General features: G+C 43.2%; 1 protein-coding gene across 3 annotated transcripts; it reads left to right on the forward strand.

The window, feature by feature from the left end:
- fxn (frataxin) lies at positions 1-23,605 on the forward strand. Of its 3 annotated transcripts, XM_048526704.1 has the most exons (6): positions 126-237; positions 6,378-6,542; positions 13,977-14,065; positions 16,717-16,837; positions 18,070-18,167; positions 23,293-23,605. In XM_048526704.1, exons 2-6 carry the CDS (start codon positions 6,477-6,479, stop codon positions 23,438-23,440), a joined length of 522 nt encoding a protein of 173 aa, XP_048382661.1. In that variant the 5' UTR covers positions 126-237; positions 6,378-6,476; the 3' UTR covers positions 23,441-23,605. The 3 variants fall into 3 exon arrangements, with proteins under 3 accessions (XP_048382660.1, XP_048382661.1, XP_059499982.1); XM_048526703.2 differs by lacking the exon at positions 6,378-6,542 and having other exon boundaries at positions 1-237; XM_059643999.1 differs by lacking the exon at positions 126-237 and having other exon boundaries at positions 6,371-6,542.
- Positions 23,606-24,762: the final 1,157 nt, after the last annotated feature.

Below are 24,762 nucleotides of genomic sequence, written 5' to 3' on the forward strand. Positions count from 1 at the left end.
GTGTCATATCGCCCTGCGTGCACGCACAATCCTTGCTACTGGCTCCTCACAAAAGGGACTGTGAGTCGAGGGCCGATGTGATCGTTGGTCTTCACACGCCACCCCCGGTGGCAAATGGCGGGTTTTCTAAACCGGGGCTTACGCCCCTCAATCCTCAGGTTTACAAGGCACCTTACAGCAACGACAGTCCCCGAAATTCATCACGTAACCATCCCCTCACTCAACACTTTATCCGCGGTGAGTAACAGCAGTGAAGGTCCTTAATTGGATGTATGCGTGTAGCACATTACTGACATTTATTTAAAGTCAGTTTGAGGCCGGGACCTCCGCGCGCCCCCACCCCCCCGCAAGTTCTCGCGCTGTGTTGCTATTGGTCTTTCCGGAGATCATGTGGTCTCCATCCTCGGAGGCTAGTCCATGCGACCTCAATTAAGGTTCCGCCCCTCTCCTCCCTGAGCGAAGCCGATTGGTTACTGCTCACATAGCGGCTCTCGCGGTGGAACGGCTTGACGACCTGAGGCCCGGCGTCATGGGCTGGAATCTGTGGCGATGAGTTCGTGTCAAATTCTGTTGTGTAACATAATACGGCGAGAGGCTGTTCGGCCCGTTGTGCTTGGACCAGCTGTTTACTAAGGCAACATTCAAATCACATTTTCTGAAGAAGGGTCTAGGCCTGAAACGTCAGTTTTCCTGCGCCTCTGACGCTGCTTGGCCTGCTGGGTTCATCCAGCTCTACACCTTGTTGTCTCACATAGCCCTCCCTGTACCTTCCATTGTACCTGCAGATAGAGATTCTGAAAACGTATGCTGGTGCATTCCAGATCCGAAACACTCGCCGCATGAAAAACGTCCTGCGGTACTTTTTGTCGATTAGCTTTAATCTCTATCTTCTGATTCTGGATCCTTACACCAACAGGAGCCTTTTTGCCCCTATCCACTTTCATCAAGCTCTTCGAGGTTTTGAGACTCCTCTGGCAGGTCTCCTCGTGGCCGCCTCTTGATTGATGAAAATTGTTCTCGTGGCTACACATTGTCCTGCATCATAAGTCCACCGAAACAAGTACAGTCATAATGCACGGAAACAGACCCTTCGAACCAACTCGTCCGTGCCCACCAGATAGCTGGTATAAATCCAGTCTCGTTTATCAGCATTTAGCCAATATCCCTGTAAATCCTTCCTATTCATGTACTCATCCAGATGGCTTTTAAATGTTGTAGTTGTACTAGCCTTCACCATTTCCTCCAGCACCTCATTCCGTGCAGGCATCACCCTCTGTGTGAATAAGTTGCCCCTTAGGTCCCTTTTAAATCTTTCCACTCTAACCTTAAACCTATGCCCAATGGTTTTGGCTATCCCATCCCGGGAAAATGACATTGTTTATTTTCCCTATCCATCCCCCTCATGATTTCATAAATCTCTGTGAGGTCACCCCTCAATAGTGAAAGCAAAAAAAGAACCCATTACATGGGCCAAATGGCTAATCCATGTGCTGTATGACTCTTTTAAAAATAAGTTAGGATTCCGTATCATTTGTTTTTAAGCAGCCTATGTAGGTGTTAATGAAAAATTCTGTAATGCCAATGTGGTGTATAAATGTTTTACAGCCAATGCAGCACTTTGCTGAGGGTCGTGGAAACAGATGCACAGAGCAAATTCTCATGAGCAGCCATGAGATAGATGATCAAATAATTGTTTTAGTGATGTTTATTGAAGGATGAATATTGACCATAATGCTGATGATAACTTTCATGTCCTTCAATAGACTGACCATGATCTTTCACCTAAGATGCAGACAAGTCACAGTTTAATATAATAAAATGTGAGGCTGGATGAACACAGCAGGCCAAGCAGCATCTCAGGAGCACAAAAGCTGATGTTTCGGGCCAAGACCCTTCATCAGAGAGGTGGATGGGGTGAGGGTTCTGGAATAAATAGGGAGGGAGGGGGAGGCGGACCAAAGCTGGAGAGAAAAGAAGATAGGTGGAGAGCGTATAGGTAGGGAGGGGATAGGTCAGTCCGGGGAAGACGGACAGGTCAAGGAGGTGGGATGAGGTTAGTACGTAGATGGGGGTGTGGCTTGGGGTGGGAGGAAGGGATGGGTGAGAGGAAGAACAGGTTAGGGAGGCAGAGACAGGTTGGGCTGGTTTTGGGATGCAGTGGGTGGGGGGAAAGAGCTGGGCTGGTTGTGTGGTGCAGTGGGGGGAGGGGACGAACTGGGCTGGTTTAGGGATGCGGTGGGGGAAGTGGAGATTTTGAAACTGGTGAAGTCCACATTGATACCATTAGGCTGCAGGGTTCCCAGGCGGAATATGAGTTGCTGTTCCTGCAACCTTCGGGTGGCATCATTGTGGCACTGCAGGAGGCCCATGATGGACATGTCATCTAAAGAATGGGAGGGGGAGTGGAAATGGTTTGTGACTGGGAGGTGCAGTTGTTTGCTGCGAACTGAGCGGAGGTGTTCTGCAAAGCGGTCCCCAAGCCTCCGCTTGGTTTCCCAAATGTAGAGGAAGCCACACCGGGTACAGTGGATGCAGTATACCACATTGGCAGATGTGCAGGTGAACCTCTGCTTAATGTGGAATGTCATCTTGGGGCCTGGGATAGGGGTGAGGGAGGAGGTGTGGGGGCAAGTGTAGCATTTCCTGCGGTTGTAGGGGAAGGTGCCGGGTGTGGTGGGGTTGGAGGGCAGTGTGGGCGAACAAGGGAGTCACGGAAAGAGTGGTCTCTCCGGAAAACAGACAGGGGTGGGGATGGAAAAATGTCTTGGGTGGTGGGGTCGGATTGTAGATGGCGGAAGTGTCGGAGGATGATGCATTGTATCCGGAGGTTGATGGGGTGGTGTGTGAGAACGAGGGGGATCCTCTTTGGGCGGTTGTGGCGGGGGTGGGGTGTGAGGGATGTGTTGCGGGAAATACGGGAGACACGGTCAAGGGCGTTCTCGATCACTGTGGGGGGAAAGTTGCGGTCCTTGAAGAACTTGGACATCTGGGATGTGCGGGAGTGGAATGTCTTATCGTGGGAGCAGATGCGGTGGAGGCGGAGGAATTGGGAATAGGGGATGGAATTTTTGCAGGAGGGTGGGTGGGAGGAGGTGTATTCTAGGTAGCTGTGGGAGTCGGTGGGCTTGAAATGGACATCAGTCACAAGCTGGTTGCCTGAGATGGAGACTGAGAGGTCCAGGAAGGTGAGGGATGTGCTGGAGATGGCCCAGGTGAACTGAAGGTTGGGGTGGAAGGTGTTGGTGAAGTGGATGAACTGTTGGAGCTCCTCTGGGGAGCAAGAGGCGGCGCCGATACAGTCATCAATGTACCGGAGGAAGAGGTGGGGTTTGGGGCCTGTGTAGGTGCGGAAGAGGGACTGTTCCACGTAATCTACAAAGAGGCAGGCATAGCTGGGGCCCATGCGGGTGCCCATGGCCACCCCCTTAGTCTGTAGGAAGTGGGAGGAGTCAAAAGAGAAGTTGTTGAGGGTGAGGACGAGTTCAGTACACCACCCATGCCCTCCACCTCCTCCAGGACTTCCAATTCCCTGGACCCCAACACCTCATCTTCACCATGGACGTCCAGTCCCTATACACCTGCATTCCGCATGCAGATGGCCTCAAGGCCCTCCGCTTCTTCCTGTCCCGCTGGCCCGACCAGTTCCCCTCCACCGACACCCTCATCCCGCCTAGCCGAACCCGTCCTCACCCTCAACAACTCTTTTGACTCCTCCCACTTCCTACAGACTAAGGGGGTGGCCATGGGCACCCGCATGGGCCCCAGCTATGCCTGCCTCTTTGTAGGTTACTTGGAACAGTCAGTCTTCCGCACCTACACAGGCCCCAAACCCCACCTCTTCCTCCGGTACATTGATGACTGTATCGGCGCCGCCTCTTGCTCCCCACAGGAGCTCCAACGGTTCATCCACTTCACCAACAATTTCCATCCAAACCTTCAGTTCACCTGGGCCATCTCCAGCACATCCCTCACCTTCCTGGACCTCTCAGTCTCCATCTCAGGCAACCAGCTTGTAACTGATGTCCATTTCAAGCCCACCGACTCCCACAGCTACCTAGAATACACCTCCTCCCACCCACCCTCCTGCAAAAATTTCATCCCCTATTCCCAATTCCTCCGCCTCCGCCACATCTGCTCCCAAGATAAGACATTCCACTCCCGCACATCCCAGATGTCCAAGTTCTTCAAGGACCGCAACTTTCCCCCCACAGTGATCGAGAACGCCCTTGACCGCGTCTCCCATATTTCCCGCAACGCATCCCTCACACCCCGCCCCCGCCACAGCCGCCCAAAGAGGATCCCCCTCGTTCTCACACACCACCCCACCAACCTCCGGATACAATGCATCATCCTCCGACACTTCCGCCATCTACAATCCGACCCCACCACCCAAGACATTTTTCCATCCCCACCCCTGTCTGCTTTCCGGAGAGACCACTCACTCCGTGACTCCCTTGTTCGCTCCACACTGCCCTCCAACCCCACCACACCCGGCACCTTCCCCTACAACCGCAGGAAATGCTACACTTGCCCCCACACCTCCTCCCTCACCCCTATCCCAGGCCCCAAGATGACATTCCACATTAAGCAGAGGTTCACCTGCACATCTGCCAATGTGGTATACTGCATCCACTGTACCCAGCGTGGCTTCCTCTACATTTGGGAAACCAAGCGGAGGCTTGGGGACCGCTTTGCAGAACACCTCCGCTCAGTTCTCAACAAACAACTGCACCTCCCAGTCGCAAACCATTTCCACTCCCCCTCCCATTCTTTAGATGACATGTCCATCATGGGCCTCCTGCAGTGCCACAATGATGCCACCCGAAGGTTGCAGGAACAGCAACTCATATTCCGCCTGGGAGCTCTGCAGCCTAGTGGTATCAATGTGGACTTCACCAGTTTCAAAATCTCCCCTTCCCCCGCCGCATCCCTAAACCAGCCCAGTTCGTCCCCTCCCCCCACTGCACCACACAACCAGCCCAGCTCTTCCCCCCCCCCACCCACTGCATCCCAAAACCAGTCCAACCTGTCTCTGCCTCCCTAACCGGTTCTTCCTCTCACCCATCCCTTCCTCCCACCCCAAGCCGCACCTTCATCTCCTACCTACTAACCTCATCCCACCTCCTTGACCTGTCCGTCTTCCCTGGACTGACCAATCCCCTCCCTACCTCTCCACCTATACTCTCTCCACCTATCTTCTTTTCTCTCCATCTTAGGTCAGCCTTACCTTCTCTCTCTATTTATTCCAGAACCCTCACCCCATCCCCCTCTCTGATGAAGGGTCTAGGCCCGAAACATCAGCTTTTGTGCTCCTGAGATGCTGCTTGGCCTGCTGTGTTCATCCAGCCTCAAATTTTATTATCTTGGATTCTCCAGCATCTGCAGTTCCCATTATCTCTGACACTGTTTAATATCTTGGTCGAAGGATAGCACCTTTTTTATTCACTTTTGGTTTGTGGCTGCAGCTGGCAATACAGCATTTGTCAACCACCTTAATTTCTCTTGCGATCAACCACTTGAAATACCCTGATCCATTTAATGTTGAAACATCCAGAATGTTGTTAAGCAGTGAGTTCCAGGATTTTGACCCAGAGATGGAGAACGTATGGCAATATTGTTCCAAGTGAAGATGGTGTATGACTTTGAGAGGAACTTGCAGGCAATGGCATTCTATGCATCTATTACACTTATGTTTCAAGATGATACATGTTACAGGATTGAAAGGTCCTGTGAAAAGGAAGCTTGGAAAGTTACTGAAGTGTATTTTGTGTATTTTCTGCAGCCATTGTAAGCTGGCAATGGAGAGAGTTAAATGTTGGAGTTGATGGATACCGTATCACTCAAGCTGCTTTGTCCTGGTTGATGAGATAATGGGAACTGCAGATGCTGGAGAATTCCAAGATAATAAAATGTGAGGCTGGATGAACACAGCAGGCCAAGCAGCATCTCAGGAGCACAAAAGCTGACGTTTCGGGCCTAGACCCTCTCTGATGAAGGGTCTAGGCCCGAAACGTCAGCTTTTGTGCTCCTGAGATGCTGCTTGGCCTGCTGTGTTCATCCAGCCTCACATTTTATTATCTTGTCCTGGTTGATGCCAGGTTTCCGTGTATCATTGGAGCTGCATGGATGGAGTTACCTTAGAATTCTCAGCCTCTGACCCGCTCTTGTCACCACAGTACCTATATGGCTAGCTCACTGTAGCTTCTGGCCAATAGTAACACCCAGATGTTGCTAATGGAAGGCTCAGCGATTATGAGGTTATTTAATGTCTATGGAAGATGATGAGATTCTCTCCTGTTGGAGACAGCCATTGTCTGACATTTGTGTTGTGTGAATATTACATCCCACTTATCAGCCAAAACCCCACTGTTGTCCAGGTCTTGCTGGACTCTTCCAGGATTTGAAAAATTGCTAGTGGCTACGGACACTTTGCAGCAATCATCAGCAACCTTGCCATCTCTGAATGAAGGCATTTGATGAAGCAGCTTAAGACAGTTGGGCCGAGGCATTATACTAAAGAATCCTTGCACAGATGTTCTGGTGTAAGTATGATTGAACTCTAAGAACCACATGATCTTCTATTGTGCTAAAATGTTTCCACCAGTGCATGGTTTCCAATGATTCCTTTCAACTCTGTTTTTAATCAGGCTTCTTTATTCCACACTCAGTCGCACTTGACATTGAGGGTAGTCACTATCACCACATCTTCACTGCAGCATGAGAAATGTAATTCTGAATTATCTGTTCAAATTCCTGGAATGCATCTTGATTCAGTAACCTTCTGATTTCAAAGAGGGACTGCAATGGCTGAATCAGAGCTAATACCTCTACTCTGCACAAACCTCACACTGCCAGTGCAGTACTGGTCAAGTACTGCATTGCCAGAAATGTAACCTTCCAGATGAGATGTTAAACCTTGAGGCCATGAGTTCCTGCTCGCTTTTTTAAATGCCTTTATTGACTGCAAAATGACTAAAGCTTAACTGCCAGTAAAGTGCTTTTGAAGTAGTGTAGAAGTGCTGACATAATGAAGGAATCACAGCAATCAATTTAGTCACAATTTTTTTTTAAACAAATGTAGAAATTTCTGAAGAAACTCAGCAAATCTTGCAGCATCTTTGGGAAGAAAGTAGAATTAATGTTTTGAGTCATTTGACTCTTCATCAGAACTGTTAGCAGCTAAGAAACATAGATATTTATGCTGAAGCCAAATTTGTGGTTGGGGCATGGTGGTGGAAGGGGAGAGGTAAGCAAATAGGTGGAGATGGAGCCCATATAGAGATATGAAAGGGGAGGCAAACAAAGAGTTTTCAGACAACAGGCCAGAATAGAAAAAGAAAACTGAATAAGTGATAATAAGAACTAAGGGTAGGAGTAAATGGGTAAGCTGTTCTGAATGCTGCCCATATGATGTAATAATGGGCCTGCGAGTACAGGAGATTGTTGACTATGCTAAAAGCAACCCATGTCAGAACAGGACCAGGTATGGGGTGGGTCAAAAACATTGAATGATGGTATCGTGCTGTAAAGTAATTGAACGTGATGTTAAACCCTAGAGGCTACAGGGTTCCCAAGTGAAAATGTTGTTCAAGCTTGTGTTGAGGCTTGCTGGAACACTGTAGCAGGCCTACAAAGAGATGTAAGGAATCACGCTGGTGTGTTGAAATGGAAACTGGAAGCTTGGGGTCATTTTTGCAGGTGTCTTGCTAAGCACTCCCCAGGGCTGGGTTTCTTCTCAGTGTGAACAATGTGACCTTGTGGACAGCAATATAGTAGACTAGATTGAATGAAGTATTGGTAAATCACTGCTACACCTGGATGATATGTCTGGGGCTTCGGATGATAACGAGAGAGGAGGTAAACTGGTAGGTATTGCACCTTCTGCGATTGCACAAAAAGGTGGCATGGGGCTTTAGGAAAATGTTGGGAATGGAGGAGGAATGGACCAGAGTAAATAAATAAAGTTAAAGAGATTGAGAACAAGTCTTCAGCTCTTCATTGAAATAGTAACTGTGAGATCTTTTCATTCAGCTAAGAGGGTAGCTGGAATCTCTCCTTAAACTGTTGTATGAAAAATGATATCTCCAACAGTGCAGCACTCCCTACGTATTGCACTGGAGTATCAACCTTGAATTTTGGGCTAAAGTCCAAGAGTGAGTGGTGTTCAGCAGAAATCATTACCCAATAATTCAACATGGTCATTATCTATAAGTTACATTGTTTGCTGTGATTCTGTGGATTGATGTTCATAATTGCTGAATTGTTTGAAAGCTGTGGTTACATTTTGTATCAGGTTTTAAAGAATTAATGGCGTGAGGGGAAAAAACAATTTTGCCCATCTCAATTTTCTGTTGAAAAGCCAACGTTAGTAATTTGACCCCTCTGTGTCTCAGTAATCCTCCCATGTCACACACAGCCTTCCCAGCCTTGCAATCCTCAAAAATCTCTGTCATCCATATTTGGACACTTGAGCATTTGTTTTCTGTTGCTTCACCCCCACTGAGAATTGTGCCACCAGCTGCCTTGGCCCTGAGCTAAGGAAATTCTTCCCTAAATCTTATTGTTTCTGTATTTTTCTGTCTTTTGAAGATTTTCCTTAAAACATTATGTTTTGGTCCAATAGTTGGCCATCTGTCCTGGAAATCTTGGGGATAATGGGAGCTGCAGATTCTGGAGAATCCAAGATAACATAGTGTGGAGCTGGATGAACACTGCAGGCCAAGCAGCACCTTTCAAGGTCTAGGCCCGAAACGTCAGCTTTTGTGGTCCTAAGATGCTGCTTGGCCTGCTGTGTTCATCCAGCTTCACACTTTTGTTATCTTGTCCTGGAAATCTTTATGGCTTTATGCAGAATTTTGTTTGATAATTCTTTTTGTGCCTGTGTTGAAAATGCCACATAAACACAAATAACTGATGTAACTCTGAACATTTCAGAGCTGCAATTGAAATCATTTCAATAATTGTGACATTATTTACAGAGATATGGTCCGCTTCCGCAGTTACATGAGTGGTACTTAGTCTTATCTATTTTAGTGCTGTCAGGACCAGCTGTCACCCTCCACCCACTGTAAATTTCAATTCACCTGGAACACTGCTGCTAGCATTCTGTCACACACCAGGCTCTGCGTACTCATCATCCCTAGCCTTGCTAACTTGCATTAGCTCCCAGTCTTTAATGCCTCCAATTTAAAATTCTTATCTTTTGGTTAAATCCCAGTTTATTCTACTTTTACAACCTCCTTCAGTTCCATAACACAAAGTGGTAAGAATATGGAACTTGTTGCCATAAGAAGCAGTTGAAACAAATAGTATAGATACATGCAAAAGGAAGCTAGACAAATATATGATGGAGAAAAGAATCATGGATTATAATGTTAGATATAGTTGAGAAAAGATGGGAGGAAGCTTTAGTGTGGCATAAATACCAGTAGGAACTAATTGGACAAAATGCCAGTTTCTGTGCCATTGATATCCTATATAATCACATGTAACCATCCAATATCTCAGCATTCCTCCAATTCTGGTCATTAAGCATTCAGTAGAATTGAAAGCTTTGTCATTTAGCTTCCACATTCTGAATCCTAACATGATCTCCATCTTCTATTTTAAAGAAAGATTTACATTTTCACAACAACTTCCACCACCTCGACATCCCAAAGTACTTTACAGCCAATGAAGTTTGTTCATTTTTATGATAAGAAAATGCATCACCAATTTGTAGACCGCATCTCCTGCAAATACCAATATGACAATGACCAAATAATCTATTTGTGAGGTTGGTTGATGAATATGTATTGAAAAGGACATTGAAGAGTACTCACCTGCTCTTCTTTAAAATAATGACATCCATCTGAGACGTCATTACAATTGAAAGATGGCACTTCCTGATAATGAAGTCTTCTCTCAGCACTGGAAGCATTTGTGTCGCTTTTGTGGTCAGATCTCTGGAGAAGTACTCAAACCCATAATTGTCTAACTAAAAGGCAAAAAAAAGTGCTATTGACTGAGCCACATTGCACAGTTTTATCATCTTACTTTGACCATCTCTTTGACAATGCTTTTGGATTCCCTCCTAAATCTCTTGCTTTGGGTTGTCATCCATTTTGGGCAGATTATGCTTCTATTAAAAACCCAATCAAGATTTTTATTTTGTGTTAAAGGGATGTATTGGTACAGTTGAACTGTGCTTCATTAGTCTTTTGATTGTAACATCAATGAAGCGCAAAATAAAATGTGATTCTGTACTGATTTGTCTGAATTTACTGTGCTTATATGTACTCTGATCCTACCCTGAATCAGATCTTAAGTACAACAGCACACAAAACTATCTCGTATTTTTAAAATGGTGACTTCCAAAGGCCCTTGAAATAACACCTCAGAGGCCAGTATCCTGTCACTGCTCATCTTTACTTACAGGTGGAGAGTCCTTCACATTGGTCCTTCTCCCTTAGAGCCAGCTCTCAGACTGAACAGAACTTCTGACACTCCTGTTTATATCTGTCAGCCAGGGCTCCCTGTTTGGACCAGATTAGCAGCCCCAAGCAGAGAGCTCATATGCTGTGAGGTCCATCTGGCTGACCTCATTACAACCACTACAGTCCTCTTCTCAGGAAAACCATGACATTCCACTCGAGGGAGTCACGCAAATGACAGCAATCAAGTTGTTATCCTCAGCATAAATAGAAGAAATAGGAGCAGAAGTAAACCATTCAGCCTCCTCAAGCCTACCCCACCAATCTGTAAGATCACAGTTGATCTGCACCAGGCCTCAACTCTTCTTCCGTGTTGTTCATCATAACTGCCTATTTCTCAATATTTTCAAAGACCTGCCTATTTCTTTAAATATTTTCAGTGATCTAGACTCCATGACTGTCTGGGGTAGAGAATTCCAGGCATTTACTACTCTGAGAAAAGAAATTCCCGCACATATAAATTTTAAATTAGTGTCCTTTTATTCTGTAATTTTATGTCCCAGTTCAAGATTCCACACCCAGTGGAAGCATCTTCTCAACATTACTCTGTCATGCACCGTCACAATATTGCATGTTTCAATATGATTACCCTCATTCTCCTCTAACAAATAAATACCAATCCTGTTTTGCTGTTCTCGTAAATCAGCCCATTCATCCCAGAATCAGCCTTGTGAATCTCTTTTAAATTGCCTCCAATGCCAGTATATTCCTATTGAGTGCAGGACACAGAACTGTACATTGTACTTCAGGTGCAGCCTTGCCCTGTCGTAACAAGCTTTCCTCCTAACAATAATGGCCAAAATTTCATTTGCCTTCTTAATTACTTGCTATATCTATATGCCAATGTTTTGTGTTTCATGGACAAGAACACCAGGTTTCCTCAGTGCTGCACCTTTTGTCATCTCTTTCAATGTAAATAATAGCCTGCCTTTGATTCTTCTTACCAAAGTACACAACTTCACACTTTTCTGCACTAAACTTTATCTGCCAATTTTTTTTTGTCCACTCAGTAAATCTGACTATTCTTTTACAGATTTATATATTCTTCACAAAATGCCCAACCATTTATTTTTGTATCATAAGCAAATTTGAATAAATTACATTCTGCCCCCTCATCCATCTCAGTATTAATTAATTGAGGGACTACAGTTAATTCTTGTGACACTGCACTAGTTACATCTTTCCAAACTGAAAATGACTCATTAATTTTGACTGTCCAGTTTCTGTGGGTTACCCAATATATTACCTGTAACATTGCAAACTCCAATCTTGTGCAATGATCTTTTATATGACACCTTATCAAATGCCTCTGGAAATCATAAACCTCCTTCCATCATAAAACAATAGAAAGACACTTATTGCTGTCAAATATTTTCAGTTTCACTGAGAAAGACTTGTTGTCAGCCAACAATTGGTCAACAAGTAAGGAAAGTCAAGTCTTATGTTTTTGAGCCTCCAATAGGAATTAATAAATCTATAGATAATGGCAAGTACTTGACACTGGTTCTGTGGAACGAAGGAGGCCATTTGGCCCATTGTGCAAATGCTGGCTTTTTAAGAGGGCACTGCAATTACTTTCAGTTCCTGCTTGCTCTTTTGCCTATTTCCTTGTGAATTTTTCTCATTCAATTAATTATTTAATGTCATTTTTGAAAGTTACTGCTTTTCAGGTGGTGCATTCCAGATCATTATAACTTGTTAATTTTATTCATATTGCCTCTCGTTCTTTCATTGATTACCCCAAATCTATGTGACTGTTACTAGCTTCCTGGAAGTGCTTCTCATCACTTATTTCCTATTCCACCAGGTGGAGCTTCACACATAATTTTACTATACCCTGCCAGAGACAGCAGCGCAACAGCTATGAATTCTACCATTCTTCCTTTATGGAACTACTGCAATCAAAATGAGTGTAGTGCAGTATTAATCTACGCCCATCACAAAACAATGTAAAGCCAAAAGATACTTTTAGCTATTAAGTATCATGCTTGCATAGGACTGAACATGCCATATTTTGCCCCATGCTGCATCTATACATGTTTTCTTTAAACTGAATACATTAAGCACAAAGGATTGAAATGCTTCATATTGTTTTTGGATTGCATGCACTGTGCTTACAAACAAAAAATTTAATTTGTGGTAATATTTATAACTTCAATACAATAGGGCCTATTTAAGTAAAATTGCCTGGATTGCTTCAAAGGACCAGAAATTTGATTGCAATACTGTCTTATCATTATTTTGCTACAACTATGCAGCCACACACCAAACTCTGCTATATTCTAAATACCTGTAATACAGAACTCTGATAACTGCCCAGGCAGCACACATTTCTGCACTTACCCTGACGTGCAACAACAAAATAGTAAAACAAAATCAAAATACGGCAGAAGCCATGTATCTAAAGTATAGGCAGAAGATGCTGGAAAATTTTCAGCAGGTCACAAGTCTCCAAAGTGTTTATGCTAATGAGAGGAAACCGTTGCAAGAAATTAAAGTCATTCATTTCTTACATCAGCACACTCAGTTGTATAGAATTGAAAGCAGACATTAGGATACTGAACAGTGGTGAAAGAGATGAGAATATAGATGCCTTTGGGAGATAAAAGGGAAGTTGAAATTAAGGGCATTCATCAAAGAGGATAACGGTGGCTATTTTAAGAAGGGGTAAAAACATTGCTTTTGAAGGCAGAGTCATTTAAACATCAGGGAACAATTATCTAAGGTGAGGTAGCTAAGTGATTCACTCCTTTATACCTAACTGCAGAAGGGTGTCAAATGGTATTCGGTAAATAATTAAAATGTGTTGTCTAGTGACTATAGCTGCTTTATTCAGCTGTTTCATGCTGCAATTCACAAAACAGCCTTTGGTTGGCAAGCTTTGAATGTTTAACTTTTAATCTAAGCTTTTGATTCTCTGTTGTTTCCTGGAAGTATCATAGTACAGTTTTGTCAGCACCTTAATAACCATCCTTAACAGGCCTAAAAATTGTGATTGTTACCATACAACAGTATTTAGCCAAGAGGGAATCACAAATACCTTGCAATGAGGGCTCCTAAACAGCAGTTGTAAACAGGGATCTTAAGTTTATTTGCTTTTTCTCCACCTCCTTGGGTCATAGATGTTCCTGCTAATATTCCAACTGAGATTAGTACACTCAGCATTACTGTCCCAACTGAGATCCACGAATGCAATTCAAATCAGATATCACTTCTCCGTACAACATTTACCTATTAGCCCCTCAAGGGTTTATTTTATTATTGTTGATCTGTAATAATGAATCTATTTAGCTTTACAAATTGCAATTCACAAAGGATGGGGGATTTAACCTGAATTATCTTTATATTTAATGTTAAAAAGACCAATTAGTATGCAAGGAAGGGAATTCCTCTCATGCTGGCATCTTTAAAAAAAATTGACATTAAATCTTTTTTTACACCTGCCTGGAATATATTTTTATTCATCACACTTACAATTCAATTTTTTTTAAAAATCTTTTGTAGGGTTTTCAGCATTCACGTTGGTTACGATGCTTACAGTTGCAGAGGAAGGAAATCCATTCAACAACTTTGAGAAGAATGGAAAATGCGAGGTATCCTGAAGTGGCAAAAGGCTTTACATGCAAGTGTGTGCGCGTGCACACAATTTTTGGGTGCATAATTAACCTGGCTCTGTTTCAGTGACAAAGCTACAATGTTGGCGTTTGCTGATCCTGTTTGTAAAACTAACTGAACATTTCATTTGTGTTTAAGTCTTGAAAGCTGGACATTTGGTGCAGCCTCAATAAATCTAGTGATCTGAGTGCCTTGAAATCTTCTTGATTTACCTATCAGGACACACATTATCTGTGATGACATAACACTGTTTTGAGTCAATGTGTATGTCGAAGAAGTTAACATTTCAAATCTCTATTCATTTTTGTTTGTACATCCCATCCCTAGTTGACTGTTGATCCATCCGACAACTTTTGCCACCTTTCATATTAAATGATATTACAAATGGTTTCCAGTGTTCTATTAGTGTCTATTGCCGAATCACAAGTGTGGTCGTGAAATTCACCATTGACCCTTCTCCTTCCAAGCTACTGCTTTATTTCCAGTCTCTAGATCTTCTTCCAAGCCCTTGAACATGTCCATGCTCATCTTACCCACAGTTTTCTATTGGAATCTCTCTAATCAGATTAGTACCCCTACCACAACAACTAAATGGACCAAATCATCACATTTCTGGACCTTTACCCTTGGCATGTACAGCCTTTGATCTGTTTGGCCAGACCAGCCTCTCTCAGCATCTGTCTTCTGCGGTCCAGCTGACTAGGACTCATGTTGCTTCATATGTCTTTACAGCCAGAGAATACATTTGAAATGTGGTCACTGTTGTAATGTAAGAAACAGAGCCAGTTTACAAACAGCAACCTCTCTCATGCATAATTTGATAATGATCAGAAACACTTCTTTATTTTGGTGTTGTTGATTATGGGATATATATTAACCAGGATATTGGAGAGAATTCCCCTCCACTTAGAGAGTCATAAAGTAATACAGCACGGAAACAGAGCCTTCGTCCAACCAGCCCATGCCAACCATAATCCCAAACTAACCTAGTCCCACCTGCCTGCTCCTAGCCCAGATCCCTCCAAATCTTTCCTATGCATGTACTTTTCCATATGTCTTTTAATTACATTGTAATTGTACCCACATCGACCATTTTCTCTAGAAGTTCATTCCCCACATGAATGACACTCTATATTAAAATGAATTGTCCCCTTGTGTTTTTTTTTAATCTGTCTTCTCACCTTAAAAACTCCAGTCGCGAACCATTTTAACTCCCCTCCCATCCCCAGGGAGACATGTCCATTTTGGGCCCCCTCCAGTTTCACAATGATGCCACTAGCAAACTGGAGGAGCAGCACCTTGTATTCCGCCCTGGGATCCTACAGCCCGATGGCCTAAATGTGGATTTTACCAGTTGCAAAATCTCCCCACCCGCAGCCTCATCCCTGCCTCTTTGATCTAACACAACTTGTCCATCTTCTGTCCCACCTATCTGCACCTCTCACCTCACAGACCAATCTTCACCACTTCCTACCTGTACTCACCTACCACTGTCCCATCTATCTTCGGCAGCCCCACCCCTCCTTTTCTCTATTTATTTCTGACTTCCCTTCTCCATTTCTGATTAAGCGTCCCAACCCGAAACGTTTCCTGCTCCTCTGATGCTGCCTGACCTGCTGTGTTCCTCCAGCTCTACACTGTGTTATCTCAGACTCCAGCATCTGCGGTTCTTACTATCTCTATCTATACCCTCATTATTTTACAAACTTCCATACGATCACCTGTCAACCTCCTAAGCTCCAGTGAAAGAAGTCCCAGCCTATTGAGCCTTTCTTAATAACTGAAACTTACCATACCCAGCAACATCCTGGTAAATCTATTCTGAACCTCTCCGGCTAAGTAATAACCTTTCTACAACTTCTTCAAAATAGTGTGCTGGGATCCAGCTGAGAGGATACTTAGGCTTTAACACCTTTGCAGAATGGCATCTCCTACAGCGCAGCACCCCTCAATGCTCCAAAGAGAGTAGTCAGTCTTAAATTGAATTTGAACTTGCAACATCCTGATTCAGAGGCAATCATATTGCCCACTGTGTCAGAATTGCCACCTCAACTATTGAAATCTAGTGGTGGACACCATCTCTGTTCATGATGCCCATCACACAAAAAGATTTTGTACAAAAAAAGTGTCCAGTTTACTGAAAGGTCTATAGAACTAACAAGTAACCAACAGAGATGTAAGATACATTTCCAAATAAGCAGACTACTTGGTCTCTAGCATGTGGAATTTTTGAAGAAAGCCTTTCATATAAAATAAAAGCATCTAATTCTCAAGGAGGGGAGTGTCCTTTTGATTTTGAACTTGGCTTGTGGTTACGTGAATCTATAAAAGGGCTGAGAAAGTTTCTGATCAAATTCTGCAGGTTCCTCTAAATTGTCTACTTAGCAGATTTAATTAGTTTGAAGAAGGTGGTTTCATCTACTCAAATGCGTAACAGCATTTATGACAAGTACTAATGGTAATCTTTTCCTTCTTTCAATGAGATGGTGGTAATAAGCTGCCTGCAGGAGAGAAAGGAAAGGAAAAGAAATATTTTTTGGTATACCGTGACATTCTGTTTACAAGAAAGGTGCTTTATTCAGGTATTTGGAAGATGTTGAATTTAAATCATTACTCTTCTTCGTTGCAGTTTACTGGATGAAGCCACATATGAGAGACTTGCAGAAGAAACATTGGATCTTTTAGCTGATTTCTTTGAAGACCTCGGAGATCGACCATTTGTTCCAAAAGACTATGATGTATCATTTACGGTAAAACTCAACTGACTGCATTTGGTTGGCATGTAAATAGAGCAGGCTGTTGCAATTGATTTTCTGTCAATGCAGCCAGCTATGAGGAAGCAAATGATAATATCTTAAAAGAAATTGCTCAGTGAAGGCCAAATGTTTGTCTATCACACCAAAGACCACTATTGTTCCCAATTTATACTTAATATATTGACTGCTCAATACTTGTAATCATATTGAAACACAGACAGTAGGATAATGTCACTAATTAACATAATATACCCTAGTAATAAATATAGCGGCAGTTTGGATTTATATAGTTCCTTTAACGTAACAAAACAGCTCAGGGTATGTCACATGAACAGTTAACAAAACAAAATGACATCTAAGCCAAATAAGAGTTGTAATCAAATGCTTCATAAAGAACATATGTTTTAAGTCAAGCTTTAAAGATTGAAAAGCTGACAGGCTTAAGCATGATTTTCAAGTGTTTATGGTCAAAGAAGCTCTGGCATGACTACCAGTGGAGCAGTTAAAATTAAGAGTGCTCAAGTGAGCAGAATTTGAAGTAGTAACAAGAAAGAACTGTGGATGCTGGAAATCTGAAACAAGCAAAGTACAAGAGAAACTGAGCAGGTTTAGCGGCAACTGTAGACAGAAAAACAGAGTTAATATTTTGAGTTCAATGACCTTTTGTGAGAACTGAAAATAGTATAAAGGCATTTATACTGATGATGGTGTGGAGAGAGGTTTGAAAACAAATGCAATAATTTAATGTGCGCACTTTCTTTAGACATAACTACCAATGTTAACCAAATGTTATTTAAAGAAAATAAATCATAATCACGAACAAAAATAGGTTGAAATAAATGAAAAAGTTATTTAAACATCTTTCAGAGAGAAAGGATTTATGTGGGATAAACTGATGTAGAAAAACAAATGGAAGTAAACCGAGTACTGCTTTATGTTCCACATCAATTACATAATTCAGACCAATCAGAAAGAACTCGTGGAAACTTATTTTCTTGATATTATTTTACAAAATATTGAATTCAATGTAAAGTATTTGCACTTGGGTTTAGCTCATCATAGCAAAGAAACTTTTTTTTATATAATGTATTATTTGTGTTTAAGTAACTGTAATTACTCCCTGCCCTTGAATCCACCTTCTCCTGAAGCCTCCGCTTGGTCCACTGGAGGGCAACTAGCACTTGAAAAATATTCTTCTGACTAACAATTTCTTTATTTTCTTTCAGAATGGCGTGTTAACAATAAATATGGGAGAAGCCTTGGGGACGTACGTAATTAATAAACAGACTCCAAACAGACAAATCTGGTTATCATCTCCCATCAGGTATTTGCAGAATGCAGATCAAAAATTTTTGTTTAAATTTGCAGAGTGGCAAGTTGCATGCTAAAAAATATTATATAGCTCATAGGAAAGTTGATCGATTTTATATTTCTTTCTCTTATGCTAAACTCCCTGTGACAGCTTCTCCTTTCAGCGCCAGCTTCTGTCTCTCTGAAGTCACATTAAGTATTTGAAAATAATGTTTTTGTTCAAACTGGCCACAGGTGGAGATTGCAGCATTCACATATTCTAGAAATCAGTTAGAAAAAATATTTCTCTAGCCTGGTTATTTCTACCATATACCTGCTCCAGTCACTACAAATTTTGAGTGGGATGATTCATAATTGCAAGTTATCATCGTAGTTTTGTTCGTTACCTTACTCTGGGGGCAATGTACCCATGAACACCGCTCACTAGCTATGACGTGAGTAGAGTCATAAAGTCAGATGTTGCACTCTCTCATCTGAGAGTGTGTATGTGTGCATGCTCAGGAAGGCACTGTCTGGTGGAGCCCCAGGGTGAGCGGGTATTAGTGTGATCACACAAAGACAGGCTCACTGTAAAGCAGTTTGGGGCCTGAAGTTGGAGAGAGAGAGATTTGGAACATTAAATAAGAAGATGGGATGGACTACCATGATTGTCATGTCAGGAGAGCAGATTGAAGCTAAACAAACTGGCGCTCGAAGAGAACATAGAACAGGACAGCACAGAACAGGCCCTTCAGCCCACGATGTTGTGCCGACCATTGATCCTCATGTATGCACCCTCAAATTTCTGTGACCATATGCATGTCCAGCGTCTCTTAAATGTCCCCAATGACCTTGCATCCACAACTGCTGCTGGCAACGCATTCCATGCTCTCACAACTCTCTGTGTAAAGAACCCGCCTCTGACATCCCCTCTATACTTTCCTCCAACCAGCTTAAAACTATAACCCCTCGTGTTAGCCATTTCTGCCCTGGGAAATAGCCTCTGGCTATCAACTCTATCTATGCCTCTCATTATCTTGTGTACCTCAATTAGGTCCCCTCTCCTCCTCCTTTTCTCCAGTGAAAAAAGTCCGAGCTCAGTCAACCTCTCTTCATAAGATAAGCCCTCCAGTCCAGGCAGCAGCCTGGTAAACCTCCTCTGAACCCTCTCCAAAGCATCCACATCTTTCCTATAATAGAGCGACCAGAACTGGACGCAGTATTCCAAGTGTGGTCTAACCAAAGTTTTATAGAGCTGCAACAAGGTCTCACAACTCTTAAACTCAATCCCCCTGCTAATGAAAGCCAAAACACCATATGCTTTCTTAACAACCCTGTCCACTTGGGTGGCCATTTTAAGGGATCTATGTATCTGCACACCAAGATCCCTCTGTTCCTCCACGCTGCCAAGAATCCTATCCTTAATCCTGTACTCAGCTTTCAAATTCGACCTTCCAAAATGCATCACCTCGCATTTATCCAGGTTGAACTCCATCTGCCACCTCTCAGCCCATCTCTGCATCCTGTCAATGTCCCGCTGCAGCCTACAACAGCCCTCTATACTGTCAACAACACCTCCAACCTTTGTGTCGTCTGCAAACTTGCTGACCCATCCTTCAATCCCCTCATCCAAGTCATTACTAAAAATTATAAACAGTAGAGGCCCAAGGACAGAGCCCTGTGGAACACCACTCACCACTGACTTCCAGGCAGAATATTTTCCTTCTACTACCACTTGCTGTCTTCTGTTGGCCAGCCAATTCTGTATCCAGACAGCTAAGTTCCCCTGTATCCCATTCCTCCTGATCTTCTGAATGAGCCTACCATGGGGAACCTTATCAAATGCCTTGCTGAAGTCCATATACACCACATCCACAGCTCGACCCTCATCAACTTTTCTAGTCACATCCTCAAAGAACTCGATAAGGTTTGTGAGGCATGACGTGCCCCTCACAAAGCCGTGTTGACTGCATTTAATCAGGCCATGCTCTTCCAGATAGTCATAAATCCTATCCCTCAGAATCCTTTCTAACACCTTGCAGACGACAGACGTGAGACTTACTGGTCTGTAATTGCCGGGGATTTCCCTATTTCCTTTCTTGAAGAGAGGAATTACATTTGCCTCTCTCCAGTCCTCAGGTACGACTCCAGTGGAGAGCAAGGATGCAAAGATCTTCGCAAGTGGCGAAGCAATTGCATTTCTCTCTTCCCAAAGCAGCCGAGGACAAATCTGGTCCGGGCCTGGCGACTTGTCAATCTTAACGTTTGACAAAATTTTCAGCACATCAGCTTCCTCTATCTCTATCCATTCCAGCATGCACACCTGCTCTTCAAAGGTTTCATTCACTACAAAGTTCATTTCTTTCGTAAAGACAGAAGCAAAAAACTCATTTAGGGCTTCCCCTACCTCCTCAGACTCCACACAGAAGTTCCCTATGCTATCCCTGATTGGCCCTACTCTTTCTTTGACCATTCTCTTATTCCACACATAAGTGTAAAATACCTTTGTGTTCTCCCTAATCCGTTCTGCCAAGCCTTTCTCGTGCCCCCTCCTGGCTCTCCTCAGTACATTTTTGAGCTCCTTCCTCGCCTGCCTGTAATCCTCTAGAGATGAGCTTCACCCTAGCTTCCTCCACCTTATGTAAGCTGCCTTCTTCCTTTTGACGAGAAGCTCCACCGCTCTCGTCATCCAAGGTTCCTTTATCTTACCCCTTCTTGCCTGTCTCAGAGGGACATATTTATTCATCACTCGCAACAACTGTTCCTTAAACAGTTTCCACATGTCTGTAGTGCCTTTACCATGGAACAATTGCTCCCAGTCCATGCTTCTTAACTCATGTCTAATTGCATCATAGTTTCCTCTTCCCCAATTAAATATCCTCCCATTTTGCCTAATCCTCTCCTTCTCCATAGCTATGTAGAATGTGAGGCAGTTATGGTCACTATCACCAAAATTCTCTCCCACCACAAGATCTGATACCTGCCCCGGCTCGTTTCCGAGCACCAAGTCTAGAATGGCCTCTCCCCTCGTCGGCCTGTCAACGTACTGAGTTAGGAAACCCTCCTGAACACACCTTACAAAAACAGTTCCATTCAAATCTTCTGCTCGAAGGAGGTTCCAATCAATATTAGGAAAGTTAAAGTCACCCATTACAACAACCTGACTACGTCCACACTTTTCCAAAATCTGCCGACCTATGTTTTCTTCAATCTCCCTGCTGCTATTGGGGAGGCTTGTAGTAAACCCCTAACGAGGTGACTGCTCCCTTGCTGTTCCTAATTTCCACCCACACTGACTCGGTAGGCAGATCTTCCTCGACAATGGAAGCTTCTGTAGCTGTGATACGCTCTCTGATTAGTAGTGCTACACCCCCTCCTCTTTTTCCTCCCTCCCTATTCTTTTTAAATGCTCTAAACCCTGGCAAATCCAGCAACCGTTCCTGCCCCTGAGAAACCCATGTCTCTGTTATGGCCACAACATCGTAGCACCAGGTACTGATCCATGCTCTAAGTTCATCACTTTTATTCCTGATCCTCCTTGCATTAAAGCAAACACACTTTAACCGATCCCTTGGTTCCTTCCCACTAGCTGGTCTACCTCTTGCTACTGCCTCACCTGCATCAACTCTCACCTCCGGTATACAGCTCAGGTTCCCACCCCCCTGCCATACTAGTTTAAACCCTCTCAAACTACTCAAGCAAACCTGCCACCCAGAACAATGGTCCCCTTCCAGTTCAGATGCAACCCGTCCTTCTTGTACAGCTCCCTGTTCCTCGCCTCACTATCTCGTGGCACCAGTAGTAAACTAGAGAACACTACTCTGTTCGTCCTGCTTTGCAGCTTCCATCCTAACTCCCTGAAATCACTTTTTATATCCTCAATCCTTTTTCTGGCTATATCATTAGTGCCAATATGTAACACGTTTTCTGGCAGTTCGCCCTCCCCTTTTAGAACCTTATACACCCGATTGGAGACGTCCCGGACCCTGGCATCAGGGAAGGCAACATACCTTCCGGGAATCCCGATCCTGACCACAAAATCTCCTGTCGATTTCCCCTAACTATCGAGTCGCCTACCACGAGTACTTTTTTATTCTGCCCCCTTCCCTTCTTTGCCACAATGTCAGGCTCAGTGCCAGAGAACTGACTACTGTGGCTTTCCTCTGGTAGGTCATCCCCCCCAGCAGTATCCAAAACGGTATACTTATTGCTGAGGGGAATGCCCACAGGGGATTCTGCACTGTCTGCCTGTCCCCTTTCCTCCCCCTAACTGTAACCCATCTATCCTTGTCCTGAGCCTTAGGAGTGACCAACTCCCGGTAACTCCTCTCAATTACCCCCTCTGCCTCCCGAATGATCCGTAGTTCATCCAGCTCCAGCTCCATTTCCCTAACACAGTTTTCAAGGAGCTGTAGTTGGGTGCACTTCCCGCAGATGTAGCCAGCGGAGACGTTCGCCATGTCTCCCAACTGCCACATTCTGCAGGAGGAGCAAGCAACTGCCCTAGCATCCATACCCCACTTATCTGAACACCCACTCAGTACTAAAGTAGAAAGCTTACGTCAAGTAATAATAACAAATTAATAACAAACTTATATTCAATAGAGAAAGTTTAGAATGTACCTTGCCTTATTAACTAGGTTAGAGGAGGAGGGCGGTTGGGAGACACCACAGTGTCCTGGGAAGGAACCGAGGGATCAGTTAAAATAGTTTTTGAGGCGGATTAAAAATAAGAAAACTTCAATCTGTTGCATTCCTACAGTCAAAGTAATGAGGAAGGCAGAGTCCAAATTAACAATCAAAAGTAGCATCATTTTGACACTATCACCTTCATGATGTGATCCTTACCACACCCCAGTCTTGCAGAGCCTGCAGCCTGACTGCAGAACCACAGCAGAAGAAGCCCAGTAAGCCAAAAGAAATCAGGGAGTATATGAAGGCTTTTCCTTTGTTATAACTCCCTATGGGCACGAGGAAGAATCTAGTTGCCTTCCTACAATCTAATCAGAATGCCACTAAATTTCCATTCCTGCTCTCCAGGCAGCTAGTGAATTCATTTTGCTGAGACAGCCCTCCGCCCTCTGAAGCAACCACTGTAACATAAGGATTAAAATGTACCTGGATTTTCATCAGACTGTTCTCTGTACATTTTTCCTTAGTGGGCCTAAACGATACGATTGGACCGGGAAGAAATGGATCTATTCTCACGATGGAATTTGTTTACATGGTTTGCTCACGAAGGAGTTCTCTACAACATTCAAGACTCAAGTAGATGTACTTTCAGTAGCAGATGTCAGTAATATGTGACCTAGCAAAAAATCTAAGAACTGTTTCCAAAAGCTGTTTTGTAAATGATAAACCCTTTTGGAATTATTATGTGCGAATCTCTTGTTCTTGTGACAGTTTCTGGCATGCTGTAAAGACCGCAATCAATTTATATTGTCCCAAAGTAAACTTCCCTGTTGGAGCTCTCCTTTTTAGTGGAGTCTTTTATTGCCAAAGGACTTGCGATTTTTTGATTGCAGGAACTTTGTAAAAGGATGTATTTTGTTTTGTACATTGAAGTTAATAAGGTTTTTTCTTGTGCCTGAAGTAATTGTGAATACTATTAAGTGCCTACTGATGTTCCTCGATAATGTGTTAGTTTTTGTCTAAAATTATATATATCAAGCAATAATAATGCTGGTTATTTGGCTCACCTACTTTCTGTCAGTTTTGACAGTCTCTTCAAAACTTGTAGTTTTGCAGGCATACAATTCAAATTTCCTTTCCAGTCTTTTTTAAATTGAGGTTTGATTATATTTTATGATATTATTGAAAAGGACCAACTACATAAATTCAGCACATCCATATCTACAGTGAAGATTGAGTAGAGAAATAGCGCTACAGCTGTAACTCTAGGTTTCTGGTATAAGTCCACAATGGTCAATTTACCCAAATGAAAAAAAAAGCATATGATGTCCATGGGAACAACTTTAACATTTTCTTTTATTTTCTTGTATTCATTGTTCATACTTATTCATTAAGTCAGACATCTGTACTCCACAGTGGGATTCAGCAGGAAAGTGTGCTAGTCTTGTTTCCACAATAAGTGAAATTGCCCTTTTCATCCAAAATGACAGGGCACTTTGTCATCTATCACTCCTGGGAAATCTATCTGCCATTTGAAAGTAGGGTAAGCTCTAGTTCATTTTCATTCACCAAAAGTAATTTCTTCACCAGAAGCCACAGTGCAGGATCTGGTTCGGCAGGTAAACAATCCAAAATAAACAAGTGCAGTATTACAAAATAATTAGAGATGAGACAAAGGAGTAAACTTTGTAGGTGTGATTAGACATTTAGCCTTCCTAATCTAAACTCAAACTGAATCTTCACTTGGTGATGTTGGCCTGAAATATTAATTCTTGTTTCCTTCATCACAGATGTTCACAGGCTTACTGGACATTTCCAGATTTTTTCATTTTACCTTAGTTGTGCAATTTCTGAGCCCCATCTCTGTACTCTTCATGATTTGCTATCTGTGATTGGCCTTTGTTGCCAAGAAATCACAGAAAGCCAAACTGAGTTAGCTTTGTTTGCCACCCACTACTAACAAAAACAAAGTACTCTCATTCCTGCTGAGTTCTGGT

This window comes from Stegostoma tigrinum, chromosome 3, assembly GCF_030684315.1.
Source record: "Stegostoma tigrinum isolate sSteTig4 chromosome 3, sSteTig4.hap1, whole genome shotgun sequence".
Taxonomy (NCBI): Eukaryota; Metazoa; Chordata; class Chondrichthyes; order Orectolobiformes; family Stegostomatidae; genus Stegostoma; species Stegostoma tigrinum.

Coding starts and splice junctions, on each gene's coding strand:
- fxn (XM_048526703.2), top strand. CDS start 115: ATGGCGGGTTTTCTAAACCGGGGCTTACGCCCCTCAATCCTCAGGTTT. Junction 16,838..18,069: donor ACTATGATGTATCATTTACG/GTAAAACTCAAC, acceptor ATTTTCTTTCAG/AATGGCGTGTTAACAATAAA. Junction 18,168..23,292: donor TGGTTATCATCTCCCATCAG/GTATTTGCAGAA, acceptor ATTTTTCCTTAG/TGGGCCTAAACGATACGATT.